Source organism: Lipophrys pholis, assembly GCF_963383615.2.
Source record: "Lipophrys pholis genome assembly, chromosome: 12".
Lineage (NCBI taxonomy): Eukaryota > Metazoa > Chordata > Actinopteri > Blenniiformes > Blenniidae > Lipophrys > Lipophrys pholis.
The window spans coordinates 14,508,169-14,529,270 of record NC_137641.1 but is presented as its reverse complement, the minus strand read 5'-3'; the positions used below and the strand labels follow the sequence as shown (position 1 = coordinate 14,529,270).

General features: G+C 39.8%; 1 protein-coding gene across 1 annotated transcript in view; it reads left to right on the top strand.

Moving 5' to 3' along the window:
- galt (galactose-1-phosphate uridylyltransferase) overlaps positions 1 to 14,811 on the top strand; it is a 34,276-nt gene extending 19,465 nt beyond the window's left edge. Inside the window, exons 8-11 of the mRNA XM_080477426.1 lie at positions 1,766 to 1,898; positions 2,279 to 2,362; positions 13,087 to 13,241; positions 14,087 to 14,811. Of these exons, the coding sequence (XP_080333552.1) occupies positions 1,766 to 1,898; positions 2,279 to 2,362; positions 13,087 to 13,241; positions 14,087 to 14,164 (450 nt within the window). The 3' untranslated portion in view covers positions 14,165 to 14,811. The remainder of the gene's footprint in view (positions 1 to 1,765; positions 1,899 to 2,278; positions 2,363 to 13,086; positions 13,242 to 14,086) is intronic.
- Positions 14,812 to 21,102: the final 6,291 nt, after the last annotated feature.

Below are 21,102 nucleotides of genomic sequence, written 5' to 3'. Positions count from 1 at the left end.
CAGTTTTTAAAGCGTGCAGTACTCCCCGTAGAGCCATTAATTATGCACTAATGTCTAATGCTGGAGAAGCTTATTCAAACATATGTGAGAGTCATTCCAAACTCTTTGTGCTTGGGCGTCTGATTACTGAAAATGACGTCTTTAGTCCAAAGTACTTTTTTTTTTTGCTCTGTATTGAATCGTAATCTCCAGTTCTGAGGTTGAAGGTATGATGAGTGATGGTTAGAGGGACTGAGAATAAATGGTTTGCTGATCACGTGGCGACACTGGGAGAGTGTTCTGGCAAGCCGGAGCTCACCACAAAGAAGATTTGTCTAATTACTATGCTGCTAGGATTATAGCCATCCATTCATCTCCTACAATCGACGTTTTCAAGTTGTGGTCATGTTGTGTTGAGCCGATCTGAGCTCAGAGCTGGCTACACCTTGGACGGACCAGAGACAGAGTGAAACACAGAGTGGAAATCAGAGCTAATTTATGCATTTGAATTGATTTTCTTTTAACTTAGACAACTTAGTGAAATTCAAAAGGGGATTTTTTTGGGGAGGGCGGGGGTTCGTCTTATGTTAATGACAAAAAACAGAACAATCATGAGGTGATCTGACAAAAAAATGAAGGGATTTGTTTATGTTTATTTGTTTAAACACAGATTGTTTATCGTCGCTCAGGGTCGAGTTAACTCACATCAGATTGTCAGCTCTCTGTGTCTGCCCCTGTGTGTCTCACCTCGTGTTTCCAATTGACCAATGACTTTCCTCCCTGTGCACCCATCGTTGATCTCCACTTTCGTCAATCTCTCGTCCACGTCCCGGTCCCGTCTCCCGTCTCCCCAGTGTTACCCGTTTGGTTTTTGGACTTTGTGGTTTTTTTGGATTTTGACTTCCCTGGACTTTTATTTCTTAAATAAATTCAATTTTTTTGTACCACCTGGCTAGTTTGGGTCCACCTGCAATCCCCGACACAGATTCCCTCTGTGGCTATTTAGCACGCAAACACACACCAAGCTAATCTACTTTTGATGGATTGTAATGGTAAGGTCAGGCCGTGTGTGTGCCTACTCATCAGCTTGTTAAATCTCAGCTTCACACACAATCTGCATTTAAACGGTTTATGATAATTAGGCTTCTTCCTGCAAACTGCCAATCATAAGTAGCTTGTTTGATTTACTCAAAGAGAGAGTGGTGCTTGTCAACATAGTATCTCTCTTATACCCATTTCACCTTGATCTTGATTTGTGTCGTAACTGGCCCAAATAAGCCACCATGTTCTTAATCAGATCTTTTGTCCATCCATATTTTATAAAAGTTTTCTATGCGGTCCAGATACCTCTAATAGCCATGGTTTAATCTACGTAGGTGGGAATCCCACTGGTCTGATACACTGGGAACCAGTAAATATTTCACCATCAAAAACTCACTTCATGTCCCATCAATCTAAAATACTGCATGATATTTCTCCCATCGATCTTCTAGACCATTTTATCTTGACTTAGTTGACCAGTGGTAAGCAGGGCGCGCACTGGACGGTTCACTAATCCGTCACAGGGCAAACACACACACTCATTCTCACACACACTTTAGCACATTTTCACACCTACAGTCGGTTTAGAGGAGCAACACGGGGAGAACATGCAATCCCTGCTCAGAAAAGCTCCAGCAACACACTTCAACTGGAGATATACTGACTGAAGTGAAAGGGCACCGTGCCGCCATCTTTCTTTCATACGCGCTTTGAAACATATTGATATGTAGCTCTCCTTTCTCAGGAGCGTGTTGTGGTTGAGAGCTCTGATTGGCTGGCCGTGGTTCCATACTGGGCAACATGGCCTTACCAGACCTTACTGTTGCCACAAAGACATGTCCTCAGGATCAGTGACCTGACAACAGAGGAGAGACAGGGTAAGTGTGTGTGTGTGTGTGTGTGTGTGTGTGTGTGTGTGTGTGTGTGTGTGTGTGTGTGTGTGTGTGTGTGTGTGTGTGTGTGTGTGTGATACTGACAGAGGGAATGACTGGGAGTGTGATCAGGCAATTTCCAGCAGTCTGCCCTGAGTCTGTTTGTCAGAGAGGAACTTACAAGTTGGACTGCAAGTTCACACAGTACAATAAACTATGTTTTTTTTTTAACCGTTTGAAAAGAAAATGTATATTTCTTCTTTCTTCTCCAGCTAATTCAACTGCTTTCATCACGTCATTCACTGTCAACAGTAAAAATATGTTCTTTTCTGTCCACCGTCCTCCAGTTTTCATATCTTATCTCTGTGTGCTTCGCCATTTATCAGATTTGGCTGCCATTATGAAGAGACTGCTGACCAAGTATGACAATCTGTTTGAAGTCTCTTTTCCCTACTCCATGGGCTGGCACGGTAAGAAAAGAAGAGAGGGGGGGGTGTGAGCACACTTGAAAAGAAAAGTTTTTGTATGAATGTTGACAGTTTTTTCTCGTTAAATAAAAGAAGCGGCAGGGGACAGATGGTCGAAAAGATTAAAGAGATTTTTGGTCTAAATACCTCAAATTATTGGGACAGATTAGTGGATTGAGACAGTTTGCTGCTACAAAGTGGAGACTGTTCACATATCAGGCCAGCTATAAGCTCGTCACTCTGCTCGGAGAGTGAAGGCAAAGTGTGATCATCTGCAACACTAATCAATTACAAGCAGTTATGGAATATGTGACGTAGAGTCTGTTCAGTCTGGGTTTTCAAAGATTTGAACTGCTGCTTCAATTTAAGCAGAAATGTGAAGTAATATAGAAGGAGGAGGTGCATTAAAATTCTGTCACGCCTTACTCATAGTAGTTTTGTTACGGTCTTGCAGCCCCGGGGTTTTTAATTCACTGAATTCTTGCCATTTCGCCTTATTCACTCACAGGCCACTTTATTAGGTATGCAGTTCTAGTACTGACTTGGATCACCTTTTGCCTTCAGAACTGACCTTATCCATGGTGGCATTGATTCAAGAAAGAGCTGGAAACACTCCTCGGACATTTTTTTCCATAGTCGCTGCAGATTTGGTTTCTTTGCACATTTCCGTTGTAAATGTCTCATTTGACCATATCCTAAAGGTGTTTTATTGAATTAAGATCTCTTAACAAGTGGAGGCCATTGGATTACTGTAAAGTACTTGTCAAGAAAGGAGTTTTTAATGATTTAAGCTTTAAGACATGACGTATTAGCCTTCTCGTGAGAAGATGGGTTCGCTGTGGCCATAAAGGGATGGACATGGTCAGCATGTGGCATTTAAAAGATGTTTAATTGATAGAAAGAGGCAAACCATCTAAATGCTGCAGCAGAAAATGAGACTCATCAAAGCTGGCCACATCTTTCTTCTATTGTCCAATTTAGGCGTGCCTGTGTGTGCAAACTGTAGAATTAGTTTCACTGACAGTCACATTCACATCTATACTCTATGTCGAGCCAATTACTGTTAGGGAAACTGTACAAAACCCATACATACACATGGAGTATATGCAAACTGCACACATGCCCAAGCACTAAACACGGGGGGGGGGGGGGTCACCTCTAAAAAGTTGAGCCAGGGCCAAGTGTAACACCCCATCCTCTTCCAACAACGACCTGTCAGCATCCAGGAAGTGAGGGAACCAGTTGCTTCAGTGTTGGGTGAGGTATGATCAGTTCAGTTGAAAAGCTTTATTAGATGCACGCAGATCACATAGTGCCGCAATTACACAGAACATTAGCAGGAGAAAACAGGCACTCCAACACTTATATAGTTAAGGGAGCGTAGTGCAATTGAATATAGACATCAGAATGCAAGTTTTCCCAATCTTATCTGCTGCAGGATTGTACTTGCTCAATACTCCTGGGCCTTTGTTGCAGGATTTTCCATTTCAAGAAGCACCAAATGTTTTTTTATTGGTGAAAGATCTGTACTGCAGGCAATGCAGTTCAGCCCCCGGACTCTTCTATTTCAAAGCCATGCTGTTGTGATTTATACAGTGTGTGTTCCAGCAGTGCCTTTCTTAAAGATGCAAGGCCTTACCTGAAAGAGACATGGTCTGGTTGGTAGCAGATACTGTTTGGAATCGTGCCTCACTCATCGTTTGATGAGAATAAGTAGGGCTGATGCTGAAATCATAAAATATTTATGTTTTGACTCTTTTTTTCGAAAATTGTTTGTTTTTCAGAAAAAGCTCTGTTTCTGTTTGCTACGTTACTGAGGTCTTTCCTAATGAGTTAAATGGTTCAAAATGCCTCTATATGCCACAAAATACCAATAGAAATTCCCACTTAGCCCTACAGCCTTCCGTTGCTTCCGTTCCGACTTTTTTGAGATGTATTGCTGACACTGAATTTCTTTTAGATGAGAAGTCTTTCATGATATATGATGATGGTAGATGATAAAACGTCTTACTTTGAACATGGGATATGTTATTTTATTATGATTACACTATCAGCACCATCCATCCGTCTTGTAGACCATTTCATTCCTGGAGCCCATCCCAGCTGTCTATGAGCAAAGGCAGCATGCAGCCTGGAGAGGTCTGCAGTCCATCACAGGAATACAATACCATACAAATTAATAATAATACAAAATTATTATTATTTAGATTCTTTGGGACTTGGGGTTGTGTATTCCATCCCTTCTTTCTCTCTTTGTGCTTCATTCTATTCATCTCGCTTCAATTCATAATTGAAATCCCTCTGTTATATGATCCCCTTTTGCCAAATGTCAGATCAATATGATTTTACATGCGAAGAACTTCTCCTCACCTCCTCCGGCAGCCTCCATGTTTCATTCGTCTTTTTTCCCCGTCCCTCGTAAAATTTTTGCAAAAGCACTTACCATGCACCAACACATATCGATTTGCTTGTTCAGTGTCACGGGGAAGATATATGTGAGTTCAGGTGCCGCTGGCGATTTTCTTACAGGTTAGGCAACACCCGTTGCATTTCAAATGACTCCGCTGTAATAAATTAAACGAGAATCTCTCGGCTCTGATGTTTCCCACTCAGTTACTGTATTTCCACTTCAATGCACACTCAGACCTATCAGAATATTTAAAGCTTTAAGAAAGTGCCCTCTTATGGAAAGCAGGAGCTCTCTCGGGTGAAGAGTTCTCACTTGTAGAGTAATTCCAGGCTTTTACCCACATAGTGTGGAACACAGACACCAAAACCACAAAATGATTTGAATATTGAAGTGGTCAGGTGTTTTTAGAAACTGGCTGAGGAGAACTAATTACGCTCTTGTACCGTTTTAATATTGAAAAATGCATTATTTAATTACTTTTGAATGAGGAGATGCATAAATTAGCCTTCATTTTTGGCCACTTTACAGCAGCACAACTGGCTGTAAATGTCACATGAAGCTGGTGAACGATTGTAATTGAAATATAATGCCTTGTACAAATTGAGCTGATGTGTAGAAGCAATAATCTGACTTAAGATTCAGTGTTTGTTTTGTCTTTTGTTCACGGCTCGTGAAAAAGAGATGTTTTACGCAGTAAAGAATGAAAAATCATATAGGTTAAAATAAATAAATAAACAAGTTATTCCATTTTGCGAATTAAAACTGCAGTAATATACAATATTTATTGTTGCATTTCTACAATTATGTATTTATGCGTGGCTGTGTTTATGTTTTTCTAATTTCTACATTATATATTTACTTGTGTAGTCCACATTTATTGATTCTCAAGGATTGGCATTTAAGCTGCCTACATTGTTTTCATGTACAAACAAAAATGAATAGATTAAATAGAGATCAATGCATGAAAATAAAGAACTGAGAAAATAAATGTTCTCCCGCCACGTTTTCTACAGTTTCCTGGACAGCCTAAAAACATGGCCAACTGGTCATTCTTACTTGCCAGTAAATAAAGAAGAAAGAACGCATATTGTATTAATCCCCTTGGGAAAAATCCTTCTCTGCACTTAACCCAAGGTCAAGAGCCTGTCTGCAGTCGGATTCAAACCTGCAAACTTCCAGCCCCAAGTCTGCATCTCAAACCTCTCTGTAGGCATGAGTGTGACTGTCTATATTTCTGTTTGCCCTGTGAGGGACTGCAGACCTGTGCAGGGTGCTGACTTCTGCCACCATGAGTTTAAGCCATTTTTGTCTTCATACATCGAAAAAAAATAAGAAAATTGATAAATATCGCCAAACTTTTTACAAAACGAGCTGTGAAACGCAATGAAAAAAAATATTTAAAATCAGTTGAAGTGCCACGATGTTACCTGTGCACCAGATACCCCCATGGTGCCAACTGTCTTCAACCCCACATGTACCAATTAATTTGCTCTTCGTTATATTGAGGAGGTACACTGCTACTGGAGCCGATGCCAAACTAACCACTGCAAAGACGCAGCCAGTCACAGTCCTTTGTTGACGCGTCAAATGGTCCTTCATGGCAACAAACTCAGACACCCGTGCCAGATCCGATATTCTGACTCTAGATATACATTTCTATTGGCTGCTCAGTTTTGAGACGTCCTCCATGTGCAGGACGAGTCATCAAGCATTTGCCACTGTTTTTCTGGAGGACAAAATGATGGATTTTGTTGTTAAAAATAGTAATGGCAAACAAGATAATTGCTACTCTTCAGGTCGTCTTCACTAGTATTAACATGGATTGGGCAAAATGGACATTCATATTCACTGAGTTTGTGAGCACAATTAACAAACTGATATTACATTTCCATATGAATGGATAAAGAGGGTGAAGGTGCCCCGTCATGTCAGCATACGGGTCTAATGTCGCCACAAGTCATTTGGTGTCTCAGTGATATTGTGTGTATCCATCACTACATGAGAACAATGCAGGCCTGTATAGTTGTTGTTTTCGACAACTGTTGCCGTCTAATATCCTGAATATGTTCAGTTTAATAAAATGTAATTTATTGTTATGTGTTCTCGATGCGACACCCATTTTCCTCCCGTTGCTCATTATCCACAATAGGAAATGAAAGACCAGTAATCACAGCAAGTGAATAAGCAAGTAAACATGTTTAAAAGAATCGCAGGGAAAATGTCACCTCGGCAACAAAGTACTACATTACTTTGTCAGCGCTAAACACATTTCCAGTTAACGGTGAACCGAAAGAAAAGGAAAAACAACGCTTGCAAAACACAGCACTTATGCAGGAAGGTGTTTCAAGACAGTTCTTCTTTCTCTTTTTACAAAGTAAATCTAACTTTGATACTTGCTTGCACTCAAACAGTGAGACACATTAAGTGAGTTCAGACAGAGAAAACGCCTGGCTCCAAGTTCAAATTGAGCCGGAGTGTCGCAGGGTGCAGTGATGCGATGGGGTGATGAATGGCACCGGGAGAGCTGTGTCATCGTGGCTGAGTGCTCAGAGTGACTCTTGTGTAAGCGAAAGGTTGCAGGTTCAATTTCAACCGCAGCAGTGCTGCTGTGAGTTTTTTTTCCAGTTGGGGGATTTTCAGAGTGTGGGAGGATGAACCCCGTCTCGGCTGTCATTCCACACACGCTTTGTCTCATGACAGATAGAAATTATTGCTTAAATGAACTTCTCATTTTTAGATATTATTGTGCTGGGGCAATAGAAAGCGTGACTCTTTTTGTGCTCGTTCAGACTTTGGCATCATACGGCTCGGTGGCCCACATGTGGCCCTTTAGCTCTGCATGATCAGCCTTCAGGGCGTCACTGGAAAATCATGCATATAATGAAAATTGCCGTCATTACTCACTTTATTATATCCAAAATATCACATTTTTCACATTATTGAGGAACAGTGCATTATCAGTTGTGTCTAACACCTTGGCTCGCAAAGCTGGCAATTGTTATCGCACACAATGTGTGTTTCACAGTGGAGGACAAAATATAGTTTTTATTTACTTATTCACTGAACTTGAAATTTTGAAATATTTAAACATGATCTCTCGACAAAGACTGGGAAATCAAGTGAGGCAGAACAACAGTCGCTCTTAATAATAATCATGATATCATGTAAAAAGATAATTATGTAAAAAAAAATGCTTTTAATCTTATTTAAAAAAAATGTTTAAATTTTGGTGCAAGTTTTTCATGTGGCTCTTTGGGAAAATGAGTTGCCTGCCCCTGTGCGAGTTACATGTTTTTCAATTGCAACATCTGGTAAATCTTTGTGTGCTATGTGCATGCATGTGTGCATGTTTTCCCAACTTTTGTTCTTCTAAACTTTTGCTTTTTGGGATCTATTGATACTTCAGTTAAGATTTAGCCTGAAGTGTTTATAAAGTTTCAGCTTTTTGTGATTTGCGTCTTTCAGGCATCTCTTTACATACAGTATGTTCAGTTTTTTAAAAAGTAACCAGGAGGTTGGAACTTAACTAGTTCAATTAATTAAATTGGCAAAGTTTTAATGTCTTTGTATTGGAGTAGTTTTTCCTGAGCATTTAAAAAAAAGAAGAAAGAAAGCTGTGGCTCTGTCTTTTTTTAAACTCACCACCTGGGTTGATATCATGCTGCTGTCAATCTGCTGCCTTTCTCTCCCGCCCCACCCCCCTAAAAAAAACACTCAAAGCACTCATGAAAGATAGTTTCCAAAAAGAAAGATGATACACTCACAGCAATCCTGTAGTCTGGCACAAAAAAAAAGGACAGAGGGCATCAGAGGCCACAATCATGGCCTGACTTTCTTCTTTTTTCATTTTGTCAGATAGCAAATCTCTGAAGCACATCTTGGGGCCAAACTGCTTGTGGACAAAGTTCCTACAGGTCTCATGTTGAGCCTTGGCTGCAGTCGTCTTGTCTTTTATTCTGCTGCCACCAAAACTTACAGCTCTATAGACAGTTGATGTAGTTTTTCCTTATTGTTTAATATTCTTATTATACATGTGGTTTAGGAGCACTTACATCAACCCAAAAGGTACAATTTCATGTATTTATATTGTACAACAGAAATCCGCTGATGATCATGCAGCACGTTATTGACGACTCAATATACCTGCTGACAAGCCGTCTGTTTCACACAATGTCTCTATTCTGAGATCCGTCCTGCATCTGTTAAAATTTGTGAACCGTCACATTTTTGCTCGTTAACACCCGGTTTCATGTTATTCAAAACAAGGCGGTGAGTGAGAGGAAAGTGTTGGAAAGGTGAGAAAGGCAAGGTAGAAGCAGGAATGCTATTAAAAGAGAGCTGGATCAGGCAAGTGACAAGGATGAGATCATGTCACAATACGGCAATTTGACTGACAACTTCATTGACTTTTCCATTATAGCTGAATATGAAAGGTATTTAAAGCAAAGCCTTCAGATGAAAGTGAACATACTGTTTAATAAGCTGAAAGAATTTACCTTGAAGGCAATTGATCTTCTGCAATTGATCTTGTTAGAAGCAATATACGTATGTTGCCAAGTCAACACTTCGCACCTTTAGGAAATGGGAGCCGTTGGTAACATGAGGAAAGGAGTATATACAGCCGTGGCACCCGGGCACAGCCTGCGGAGATGTGATTGCAGAGTGTCGCCCTTACATCTCTGCACTGAGAGGTGACAATCACACACCTGAGAAAGAGTCAAGAGTCAATAGCAGCAGCAGCAGAATCAAACGTTTGATCACTAGCGGAGGAGTTCTGGAATACCGATCATGGGTGGAACCCACGTAACATATTCAGATCTGCAGTTCATCCCGCAAATGCATGTGCCTCACTCGTAAGAAGGGAAATAAACAGGCTTTCCAAGCGTATATCATTAAATGCTACGAGGCTTTTCAGGCATGTTCATCAGAAAAACGAGAAATGTACGTATGTGTGTGTGTATGTATGTATGTATGTTGATAAGTATGTGTGGGTCTACTTAAACATAGATTTTTATTTTGTTTGTTTTGTTTATTTGTTTCTCTATCTATCTATCAATCTATCTATCTATCTATAAGCTATAATTTATTTAGTTATTAACATCAAATGGTACATATATTTATTTGTGTGTGTGTGTGTGTGTGTGTGTGTGTGTGTGTGTGTGTGTGTGTGTGTGTGTGTGTGTGTGTGTGTAGGGATACTGGATATGTATGTGATTGTGAAAAATGTATATAATGTCACTTGCCTGAAATGAATGAATAAATGTTTTTTTATAATTGTTACAACAAACAAATATTCTACCAACCACAAGTGTTCTTACTTATTGCAGAGGTCTGTTGAAAATGTGCATTCAGATGTATTTATTATCTCTATTTAGCACTGGATGTTTTTTCTTATCTACCCATGACGGCAACATTCGAGCAATGTTACTATGATTAATTGTAAAATTTGTGGAGGCTCACTCAAACTGATTGAACCATCTCTCTCAATCAGTTAGTGTCATGATAATAATACCCCTCCGTCCCTGTTCTATACCTCTTTATCCAACTGGCGGTGTGCTGGAGCCCATCTCCCTTTGCGTGCGGCAGTTTTTTTTGTCAGAGTGCTCCAGTTGGTCCAAGAAAACATTTATTTCAGGTTAAATGGCAACCCAAAGTTTAATTCAAAACCCTTTGCCACATAAGGGCAGTTTAGAGCTTCCACCAGTTAGATAAAACTTTATAGAAGATACATGATATGAGATAATATAAATAATTCAAATCTCATATTCTGGATTTATTAAGAAAATTCTTGTGCTGCCGTGTGTAACAGTATTAAACCCACTCCCATTGAGCAATACATTATATGTACATGTGTACACTAAGTAGTCCAAGTACATGTAATTACATTAATGAATGAGAGCCTACTTAATGTGTACATTATGTTTTAATTAACTTATATTATGTAAATAAAACCACATTTTGAACACAACAATCATAACACCAAATATTCATTATGTTATGATTATATTTATGAGTACTGCAAACATGGTGTACACACCGTCCACTTAGTTCAGAACATTCAGTTTCAAGCACAAACACATTGGAGCCACATAATGAGTTTTCCATTCGTTTAATTTCCGATCATTTGATAGCAGCCAGCTCTTGTTTGGGGCTTGAGTTACTGGCGGCAGCACAGCGAGGAAGAGGAGCGGTCGCATGCTGCTGAGTCACACAACCTCGTTATATGGTGGTGATATATACGTACAATCATTTCTACGGCTGTACAGTTTGCTTCAGTGACTTGTAAATGGAATTATTCACATATTCGTTTGCTCACACACACACACCCAAAGGCAATTTTAACCTGCGTAAGTGTCCACTAATAGGAGCATCCGCCTCTATTCTTTCTTTATCAGGCCATTTCAACCTTTTTCTTTGTTCACGTTTTTTTTTCACTCTTGCTGTCCATTAGTTTCCTTTATTCTTTCCTACTGTCATCTGAATCAGTGCCTGGCCAGCCCTCATTGTCAGCAAACCTATTGAAAGGAAGAAGCTTTTCTTCTCTGTACAATGTCTCCAGGATTTTTTATTTTAACTACTTCTGTGGTTTTTTTTTCTTTTTTTCTTTTAAGAGATATATGCCACTGCTGTCTGTACTCCTCTGATTGCCTCATTACCTCCCATTACGGTTGCACAGTAGCTATTTAAATGTTACAGTGACAAATCAGTGAAAATGCAGATTCGGCCATGACCCTCTTTAGAAGATTTTAACACTTAATGTAATAACACACATTTTCATGCAGTTAGCTGCAGCTTTGTCTTGTTATATATGACAAGTTTAGAGGTAAAAGCGCGGAAAGAAACGTAATGATTGTCGGCCGTGATGGCCACAGAAAAGAAGTAGATTAGATGTGATGGTTTTCAGAGTCACTAGAGACTTAGTCGAGCAGCTACAGAAAGCACATTTGCAAATTTCTTTTTCTCGAGATGACGTCTTTAGTTAAGTCTTTTTTTTTTTATATACATTACACGTGCAAATAATAAAGCTCTATTGTCCACAGAGTCGACTCAAGCTGCTTTTCTAATTGAACTTGTTGGCTGGGGTGTGAGATGTGCAGCTTAAAGGACATAACGAGCAGAGGCCCTAGTTTGTACGGTGTGGCTGGCAGGTGAATGGGCTGGTTGTGTCCTGGGCTTCCATATTCTTAGCTTCTCTGTTGGTGTTTATGGTGCCGTCTCCCCTGCGTGTGCGTGTGCATGCATATTGCTGTCCCCAGGTCCAGATGTAGATGCTGCATGTGTGGATTTTGATGTTTTTATTTGTATGCTATGGTCCAAGCAGAAAAGTATCAGGAGTAACTATTTATTACCAATAAAACTGTATGTCTACTGACTTTACTCCTCTTACATTTCTCTCAAATACTGCTGACAATCTGGATACGGCACACTGGACGATCTTGCTCTCACTCAACACACCTGATCTCAATGGTTCTGAAAAAAAAACCCCACCTGCAGTGGAAAAATGTATCACGGATGTAAATTTTGTGTTTCAGAGTATAAACAGGAAAACACAACGAGTATAGTAAGGCCGATTGGTCTGTCCTGGGTCCCTTTAATGATTTGGTGTTTAAACTGAGCTCATAAATTTTGTGAAATGTAGAAAACTCAACTACAGTTTTTTTTCAGGAATGTAATGATGCTCATACTGATCAGAAAAGACTGATTTTAAAAATTGTCTATGTTAGAATCCCATAGAATAAGTGGATTTTAAACAGGCAATTTGCACGCACGCACACAAACCAAAATATTTTGTAACGGAAGAAACTTTGCTTGGAGTAATAGCCCAAGATGTCAGAGACTAGTAGCCAATTATCCTAAAATAACAACAGTAGGTTAATTTTCTTTGCTATAATGGGAAATACTCACTTTTCAAACCAGGATTGTTATTACTTTTACCACAAGTAATGGGTTAATGAGACAACATATTAGGAAGCACGGTTCTAATGACGGTTTTCTCACCCAATTATATCAACAAAGCCACATTCTTTGGTTCCCCTTTTCCTTTCATTCGCCAATAATATGGTCATGATTCACATATAATTTATTTCTACTCCATTTTGTAAATCACTGTTTGACCAGATTATATTAAGCTGTTCACTCCTGAACTCACAGAAACGGTATCACACAGAAACCAGCAGGAATTCATTACACACAACAGGGTAACAATCAAAGACCATATCGCTGTAAACAGCCGGCGTTTACTCATATTCTTCACACTGATACTCAGGCGACACACGAGGGTGCTGAGGACCTCTCGCTTTGTCTTTCGTCTTTCTAGGAGCTCCAACTGGGCCCCATTTGAAGGAAGACAACTCCCACTGGCAGCTGCACGCTCACTACTACCCTCCTCTTCTGCGATCAGCTACGGTTAAAAAGTTCATGGTGGGGTACGAGATGCTCGCCCAGGAACAGAGGGACCTCACTCCTGAGCAGGTGACACAATTATGAATACTTTCATTGAACACCAGAGGCTGGCTGATCTTGTAGAGCGCTGTCACACTTACAGGCAAAGGTTTCACACGCCTATTTCGTCACTTTTGCCACAGATGTTGACATGAAACAAAGAACAACGTTGATATTACCTTCCGTTACTAAGGTTTGAGGCAAAAAGGACAAATCCCCTAAAAGTCTTCGTCACACCGCAAAGAGAATAAACAGAAGAGAAATCTGCATTTCAGCATTCATACCAGCATTAATCCTTCTGTCAAAAGTCTTTTTTCGGCGTGAAAGTTGTGTAAAACAAATCTCATAGAGCTGAGAACAGATCTCCAGAGGATGCATTGGGTCTAATTCATCTGAATCCTCGTGTAATCACAAACAGACTCCAAGCTGTTGAGATCAGGACTTGGTGTGAAGCAAAACTTTACTTCTATTCATCCATTGTCTATATCGTCTGATTCATCTTAGGATTACGACCATACTAGTTCATTCCCTCCACGACTCCTGATTCCCCTTCATACCCCCGAGACAGTACCTGATGACCGGATGTAAACGGATGTAAATCTGGAATCAATCAGATGTATTGCATTTACTCCATACATACCTATATCCTTTAAACAGTACTTTACATGAGCATTAATGTGAACCATTTCATTCTTTCTAGGTAATTCTAGTTAAACTTAGATTTCTATGTCTAAAGTCATGTTTCAAAATCGTTCAAAAAAATTACCTTAAAAAAAAAAAAAAAGTTTTTTGTTGACAACAAACAAAAATGTTTACCCACTGTAGCTTTTGTTTCAAAACTGAAACGCGCCAACATATATGTGCTTTTGTTTCAGGCTGCTGAGAAGTTAAGGAACCTTCCAGAAGACCATTACAGAACCAGAGAGGAGCAGGGAAAAATAAAAGGGAAATAACGTTTGAACAAGTCTTTGCAGTGGATGGAGGAGCCTGGTTCCAGCCACACTGCACTCTTTGGAAATGACTCGTGTGTTTGTTCTTGTTTTAAAAGTACTTTAAAAAAGCATCATGTTGAAGTGCCTTTGCTGACTCAGGGCTTTGAAATGTTCCAATCTGCCCTAGACTCAGTATATATAATATACTTATGTATGCACTAAGTTTGTATTTTGCTCCTAACTGGAATTATGGACTTCAGACTGACTGTGAAAACCCTCCTCTGTATTCCAAAGGAAATGAAGAGAAGACATTATTCTCATCTTCCCTGCTGTCCCTTCTGTTGAATTTAAACATTTTGTTTGTTGTGTGGTTATGCTGGAAAGCTTTCAACGGCAAAGCGTTTTCTTCCACCAACACAATGAGCTGTTTGTGATTCAAATGAAAGCCTTTGTGTCAAAAATGATTCTCACATGAATAATTCTCCAGTGAGTCTCCTGTCTGACAGATTTCCACCTCAAAGATGCAGCACAGTGCTAATTTTACATTAAAAGTGGTTCATTAGAGACCAGAAGACGGTCTTGACTTAACTTTGTTTATTATTTGGGAGAACCAGCGTTTGGAGCTTGAAATGTTGAACACAAGTTGATCATAAAACTTTCTTGAATCCATTACAGGAATTTTAATGTTATATTATTAAAAAAATTAGATTTTTGTCTGAATGGGTCAAAAATATAGTGACACTTTTACACATTTTAAAGTTGGCCACAATTCACCTTATTCACTTTGAAGTCAGCATGACAAGTTGTTTTAACGACACTAATAGTGTTGTGACCTTTAATAGGTCAGTTGATAGAGAGGGTTGTCAGTTCAATCTCCCATTTCATTCTGTCCTATGTGTTAATTTGTCCATGAGCAAGACAGCGAACCCCACATTTCTGCCACCTTTAATGGCAGCCGTCACATTAGTGAACGTGCGAATGTGACTAACAGTGCTCGTGACTTTGAGACAGTTGACATCATGCAGACGTGCCGTATGACGTCAACTCCGTTTACGATATACGCTGAATCAGCGGGTTTCACTTTGTGATACGAACAAGACATTTTGAATTGTTCAGTATTAACTCAAATGCGGGAGCCTGTAAAAACCAGTGAAAATCAACCGACCAGTCAATTTGTTACAACATTTTGCTGAAGCATTTATAGGGAATCACCGCCCAGGATTGAAGTGTGATTAAGAATGAGATTAAGTATTTTGCATTGTTAGTAATATCTCAATTTTATTCTATGCCTGTTAATTGTGATGTCAAATTATGAAAAGTATTGCATTTGGTAAGAATTTTAGTGTCACATTATTCGTTTATTACTCTTTTGGTTACTTGCTTATGAGGTTTACTTAGCTGGAAGTAATGCAGTCGAAGACAGCCCTTCATGGTCTAATCGGTATAACTGTGTGGCGTTATACAGACTGCAGAGTTGTCAGTTATCCACTGTGTTGCTTCATGTAGTTGTTATTACCATACAAGAAGAACATCTAAAGGTTACAGACCTTCACAATGACATTAGAGAATGAATTTCAGATTAGCCATACATACGTACTCAACAATAGTTATCAGAAGTCATTATCGTTATGGCTCTAAGAGGTGTGGAATGATTCGACCTGACGAGTCTGCCTCAAAGTTACTTTGGAAAAACTGAAATATGTGAAATACGTTCAGTTTTACAAATAAGTGTGACTTTGTGAAACTGGAGTAGTTATAGCACATGCAATTGAAGTTTCTCATCACGTATCTCAAGAAAAAGTTGAAGGGATCTTCTAATATTTTTTTACAAAGAGACAAACATTTTGTGAATGTCATCTCTGAGGAAAGCTCACACCTATTAGCTGTGGTGGCATGGTTTTTTAACAGTCTTCACTCAGTATGTTACATTTGCAATAATGTCGGCTGGAGATTATTTAAGCAGGTCGTCTTCCGAGTCCAATGGTTTGTGGTCTCTCCATATCTCAACATGTCCTGAGGCACTTGGGTATGTAAAGCCTGGTAGGACCATTGTTTCTGCCACCACAGCTGTCGCTCAATTGGCAGATTGTTTCATCTTTCAATTTGATCTCCCAAAAGTCCCAAGTGGACTTGATCAGGTCACTGAAACTTAAATTTCTCCCAGATCTTTAAGATTGATTGCCTTGCATTCAGTTTTGACCATTGGTGTATTATTGTGTGTGTGAATGGATGAATGCGAGTAGCAGTGTGTAAGCACTTTCAGACTACTGATGCTGCAAGGATTCCCATTTGTTTGGTGGAAACCGATAGGCCTTGAACGGGAAATTCACTTTTGATGCATAAATGGGATTGTATTGTTGGTAAAATACTGCACGAAATTTTTATGTCCCTCATCTTTTAAGTTACTCAAACATCAATGAGTTTGTCGGGAAACCAGAGAAACCAGCTTAAAAATTATTCAAAACACAGAGCGAAAAATGATTCTGCACTTTTCTCACCCGATTCAATCCAGGCTGTCGGGATCGATTGTCGAAACGAATTCCGGGACTGAACACAGTAATTCTGTGTGCTTTTTTTAAAAAAAAAAAAGGATATCTAGCCATAGTGGAGTATGACCACACAACACCTTATGAATAAAAACATATCCCTGACAGGTGGACAAGGCAGACCATCCTGTCTGAGCTGTGATGAATATTAACAGCAGTGCTAATGCCACAGTGAACAGTCGGAGCGTAGGACTCTTTCAGACCACAAAGCTGACAGCTTGAAAAATGAGCAGCAGCGGCTTTTGAATGATGATGGCAGCTGGTTCAGGTATATGGCTCCGGTGCCGGGTTTGGAGTCCTTCAACACCTGGTGGAGTAACTCAATGTGCCACATGAAATATTTAACCTAGCTTTATGGATTTTACATCATATGCTGAATTCACAGCCGCTGCATGTGGGTGTGTGTACATGCAATGTTAATTCTTACGACCATACTTTAATTAACTGGGGAGATTTATGCAGGGCAAATTAAACAAAGACTTTACTATTGTAAATTTGTTGACTGTGTTTACACTGAGGCTAAATTGTACTTATTAGAGGAAGGTGGGAACAAAGACCCAGCGGCTCTACGGGAAGATTCATCAGTTTGTTTCTCAATTAACTACAACCAGCAAATAGATGAAAACCATTAAAACACACACACACACACACGCACGCACGCACGCACGCACGCACGCACGCACGCACTCATAATACAAATTTGACATGTTAAAGGGGACATATCATGCTAAATCCACTTTTTTAGCCCTTAAATGCATTTTGTTGTATATTTAGAGTGTTTAGAAGTACAGAAAAGTTCAAAGTAGTCTCTTCAGGTGCTCCGTTGATATCTTTATATTCTGTTTTGGTCATATTTTGCGATCCGTTTCGATTTTTCTATTCTCTATTACGTTTTTTGAACAATGACGTCACAGTATTCTCAGCGGAACTGCCAAATTAGGACATCGACATTTCGAGCAATCCGCCATTTTGGTTTCTCGCTGAGATTTTGTAGTCCAACCGAAGTTACGAGAGGATAAGTCGAAATGTTCGGTTGTTGGATGTAGTAACCCACAAGCTTCGTAACACCGTCTCCCAGCATCAGAACCTTTTCGAAGTGCCTGGTTGAGTTTTATTTTTCACAGAAATGTACCCACATCTGTGGGTAAGGTCATTTTTGTGTGCGCGAATCACTTTAAGGACGACTGCTTCAGCAACCTCCGCCAGTATAAAGAAGGATTTGCCGAAAGACTTCGTCTGATTGAGCGGTCAGTTCCTTCTATCTATGGAGACGACGAACAGAGCACTTCGGTAAGCTGTATATAACGCTAAAAAGTGTGATGATAAGACGTCCCTGTCATTGTTTTGTTAGCATTAGCAGTTGCACCGTCTTCATATGTTAGCGCTGTGTGCTCGTTTTAGATTATAATGTAACTTCTGTGTTAAATAGTCGTTGTAATACAGGCAGTATTGTAGTAGTGGGCATGGATGGAGAAGTTAGTGTAAATATAGTAACACACCATTGCGTTACATCCATATGAAGACGTTGTTCTTCAGGTGCATCCTCGTCATTTTCATCTCGCTCCGCCGGGTCCGACTCTGGCTCCAACATGTATGGCTGGATGGACAAATCTTCCGTTGTTGACATTTTGTAAATAATGTGTGAATATAAAGTTTCTGCGCCGCTAGATAATTGTATCTGTTCTATCAAACTACAAAGATGGCCGAACAGGGTGGCGTTGAACCGAGTGTCACCTCTGCAACCTGGAGAGGAGGCGGCGTATGAAGTGTGTCATTTGCATTTGAAGAGACCGCCCCAAAACGAGTTGCTCTCAGAAGCGCATCAGAAAAGGGGTTGAAAAGGGGCCTGTGGAGCTCTAATAATGAGGAATTCAGACCCAAGCATTGCAGTTTCGCGTTGTATAGACCACAACTGTATGATTTATATGTAAAAAGGAAGGATTTAAAAGCATGATATGTCTCCTTTAAAGTGAGATGTGCTCTCACTGTGATAACAGTAGATGGTGGTGTTGCTCAAAAAGTGGGGTGGATGACCTGGGTTCAGGCTGACAATGTAACTCTGCTGTGGCCTTCACCGTCACCATTAAATTCAATCTCTCTTTTCGGTTTTCAAGATTGATCCAAACACCTTCACACATTCCTGCTTTACGTCTGGCTATTAGTACATTTCAGGGTTTGCTTTGTGGATTTACTTTGAATACACCATTTTATTTGAACAGATCATCCTTAAAATCCTACTCACAAGGTGCTGAGAAGTTTATTCCTCAGAGCTACTCACAGAATGTTTAGGAAAACTGGAGCCTTGAGAAGAACTCCGACCGTTTGTTCCAACCAGAAACCTGGGGCTGAAAAACATGAAATAGATAGTAACTTGCGGATTTACACAGACAGATCGAAGGAGACGGTAACATGAGCTATGGAAGCTGTATGTAGACATATACTGTGTATATGTATATATATATATATATATATTCTCGATATATAAAGGTGTGGAATACAAGTGAAATTACAGTGTCACTTGTGCAAGACACAATATAAACCACACTCATCCACCACTTTCATTATTCATACTACTTTTTCTGAATCTCACCCTATTCATTAATATTAATAGTGATTCCTGGGCTTTGTTAAAATATGTGCTTGAATGGTGAGGCTGTGGGTGTAGTTTACAGACTGAAGGGGTTTTCAAGGACAGGGAGACTGGTGAGACTGTGTGAATGTGCATGTGTGTGTGGCGGGGACCTCAACCTGATTGTACACAAACCCATGGGGCTTCTTGTCGCCATGGAGACAAAAAAAAAAAGAAAAAAAAGAAAGAAGAAGAAATCGGTACATGAATAAAGACACAGTTAGGGTGATATTAACATTAGGATGAGGGTGTCGCAAGTGGTAGTTATGGCTGAGTTTAGAGGAAGTTGCAATTGCAGCAAATGCGGTGTGTGTGTCTGTGTGTGTGTGTGTGTGTGTGTGTGTGTGGGAGAGCGCATAGCCTTTTTATGTACTGTGACAGACCTCATTCATTCAGGTCAATATTTATCCAGTCCTCCAGGCTCACCATGGATCCTCTTCTCATCTATTTCATCACTTCTTCGAGACTCCCTGTGTGTGTGTGCATATGTGTGTATTGAAGATATATATTTGTACCTCCACACTGGCGATAAGCAGTGTGTGCATGTGTGTGTGTGTGTGTGTGTGTGTGTGAGACCCTCTTGCATCTTCTAGCCGCCAATGGAAAGATGATAGTTCTGTGCTTTTGCCAAATTCTTGCTGCTTGTCTCTTGCAGCCCATTCTGGTTGAGAATTGTTCTCCCAGTGCAGCTAATGATGCCAAATGTGCCTTATGAAATGTGATTGATATAATTTGTGAGTCCTCATTGTAGCAGCACGTTGTGCAGTGACAAAACTTGGAGACAGCAAATCAGTTTAACCATTCATCAGATCATTAGGAGGAGCAGGCCTAACACCAAGTAGAGCTGTGCAAATGATTGTTCATGTTGGTTTCTTTTCAGGCCCCGAAAGACAACAACAGAAGTACGCCGTGTTATGCTGATCATGGCTCATTTTGGAAACAGCAACAACAACCTGCATGTGCTGTAGTGAATATGATGGACGCAAAATGAGAAAATAAGTGAAAAATAAGTCTGCATAAGAAAATTTTACATCATGTGGTTCGGGTTGGGATTTTTTATTTTTTATTTTTTTAAGGTCCTAAGCCAATGTAAACAACATATCTATCTGCGTTACCATGGCAACAAAGGTCCGCCACTCCTGTATCCTGTCCAGTCTTATGCTGAGTTCATGCAGTTGGGGAGTGGCATGGCTCCCAGTTGAAAAGTTCTCATTTTCCAGTTCGCGGCATTCAGATGACAAAAAACAAATAAGCAGCATGGCTGCCTCTAATTGTGCTGCTTTATAGCTGCTGTCAGAGTCCAGAAAAGAGATAACAAGCTTGTCATCACATCATTTTCACATTATATTTCTGCAATTTAACTCTACAGTCATTGCTTTGTTTTCTGGCATTGACATGTCCAGAAATTATTATAACCATTGCAATATACTTTGTAGCTACAAACATCAAGTCAAGTTTTGTAATTTCTGTCAATGAGTATGAGGGGAAAAAAGAGATAACTGAGAGCTTTTCCTAAACCTCACAGTTATTTTTTTCTCTCACAATATTAAAAGAAAATCCCCACACTTTCTTAGTGTAAATCTCCTCGTTTAAGTTTGTTAGATTTGTTTCCCATTTTCTAGCTTACCTGAAAGCAACATTACGGCTTAAGTTTGTGTCATTTAGGTGTAATGATGTGATCAGTAGATCCAACATGGGCGCTTTTGGATGGAGGTTACCCATTTATAGAAAATAAAAAAACTAGGATAAATGTGTTAATTATTGTTGTTGTTGATGTTGGTCCA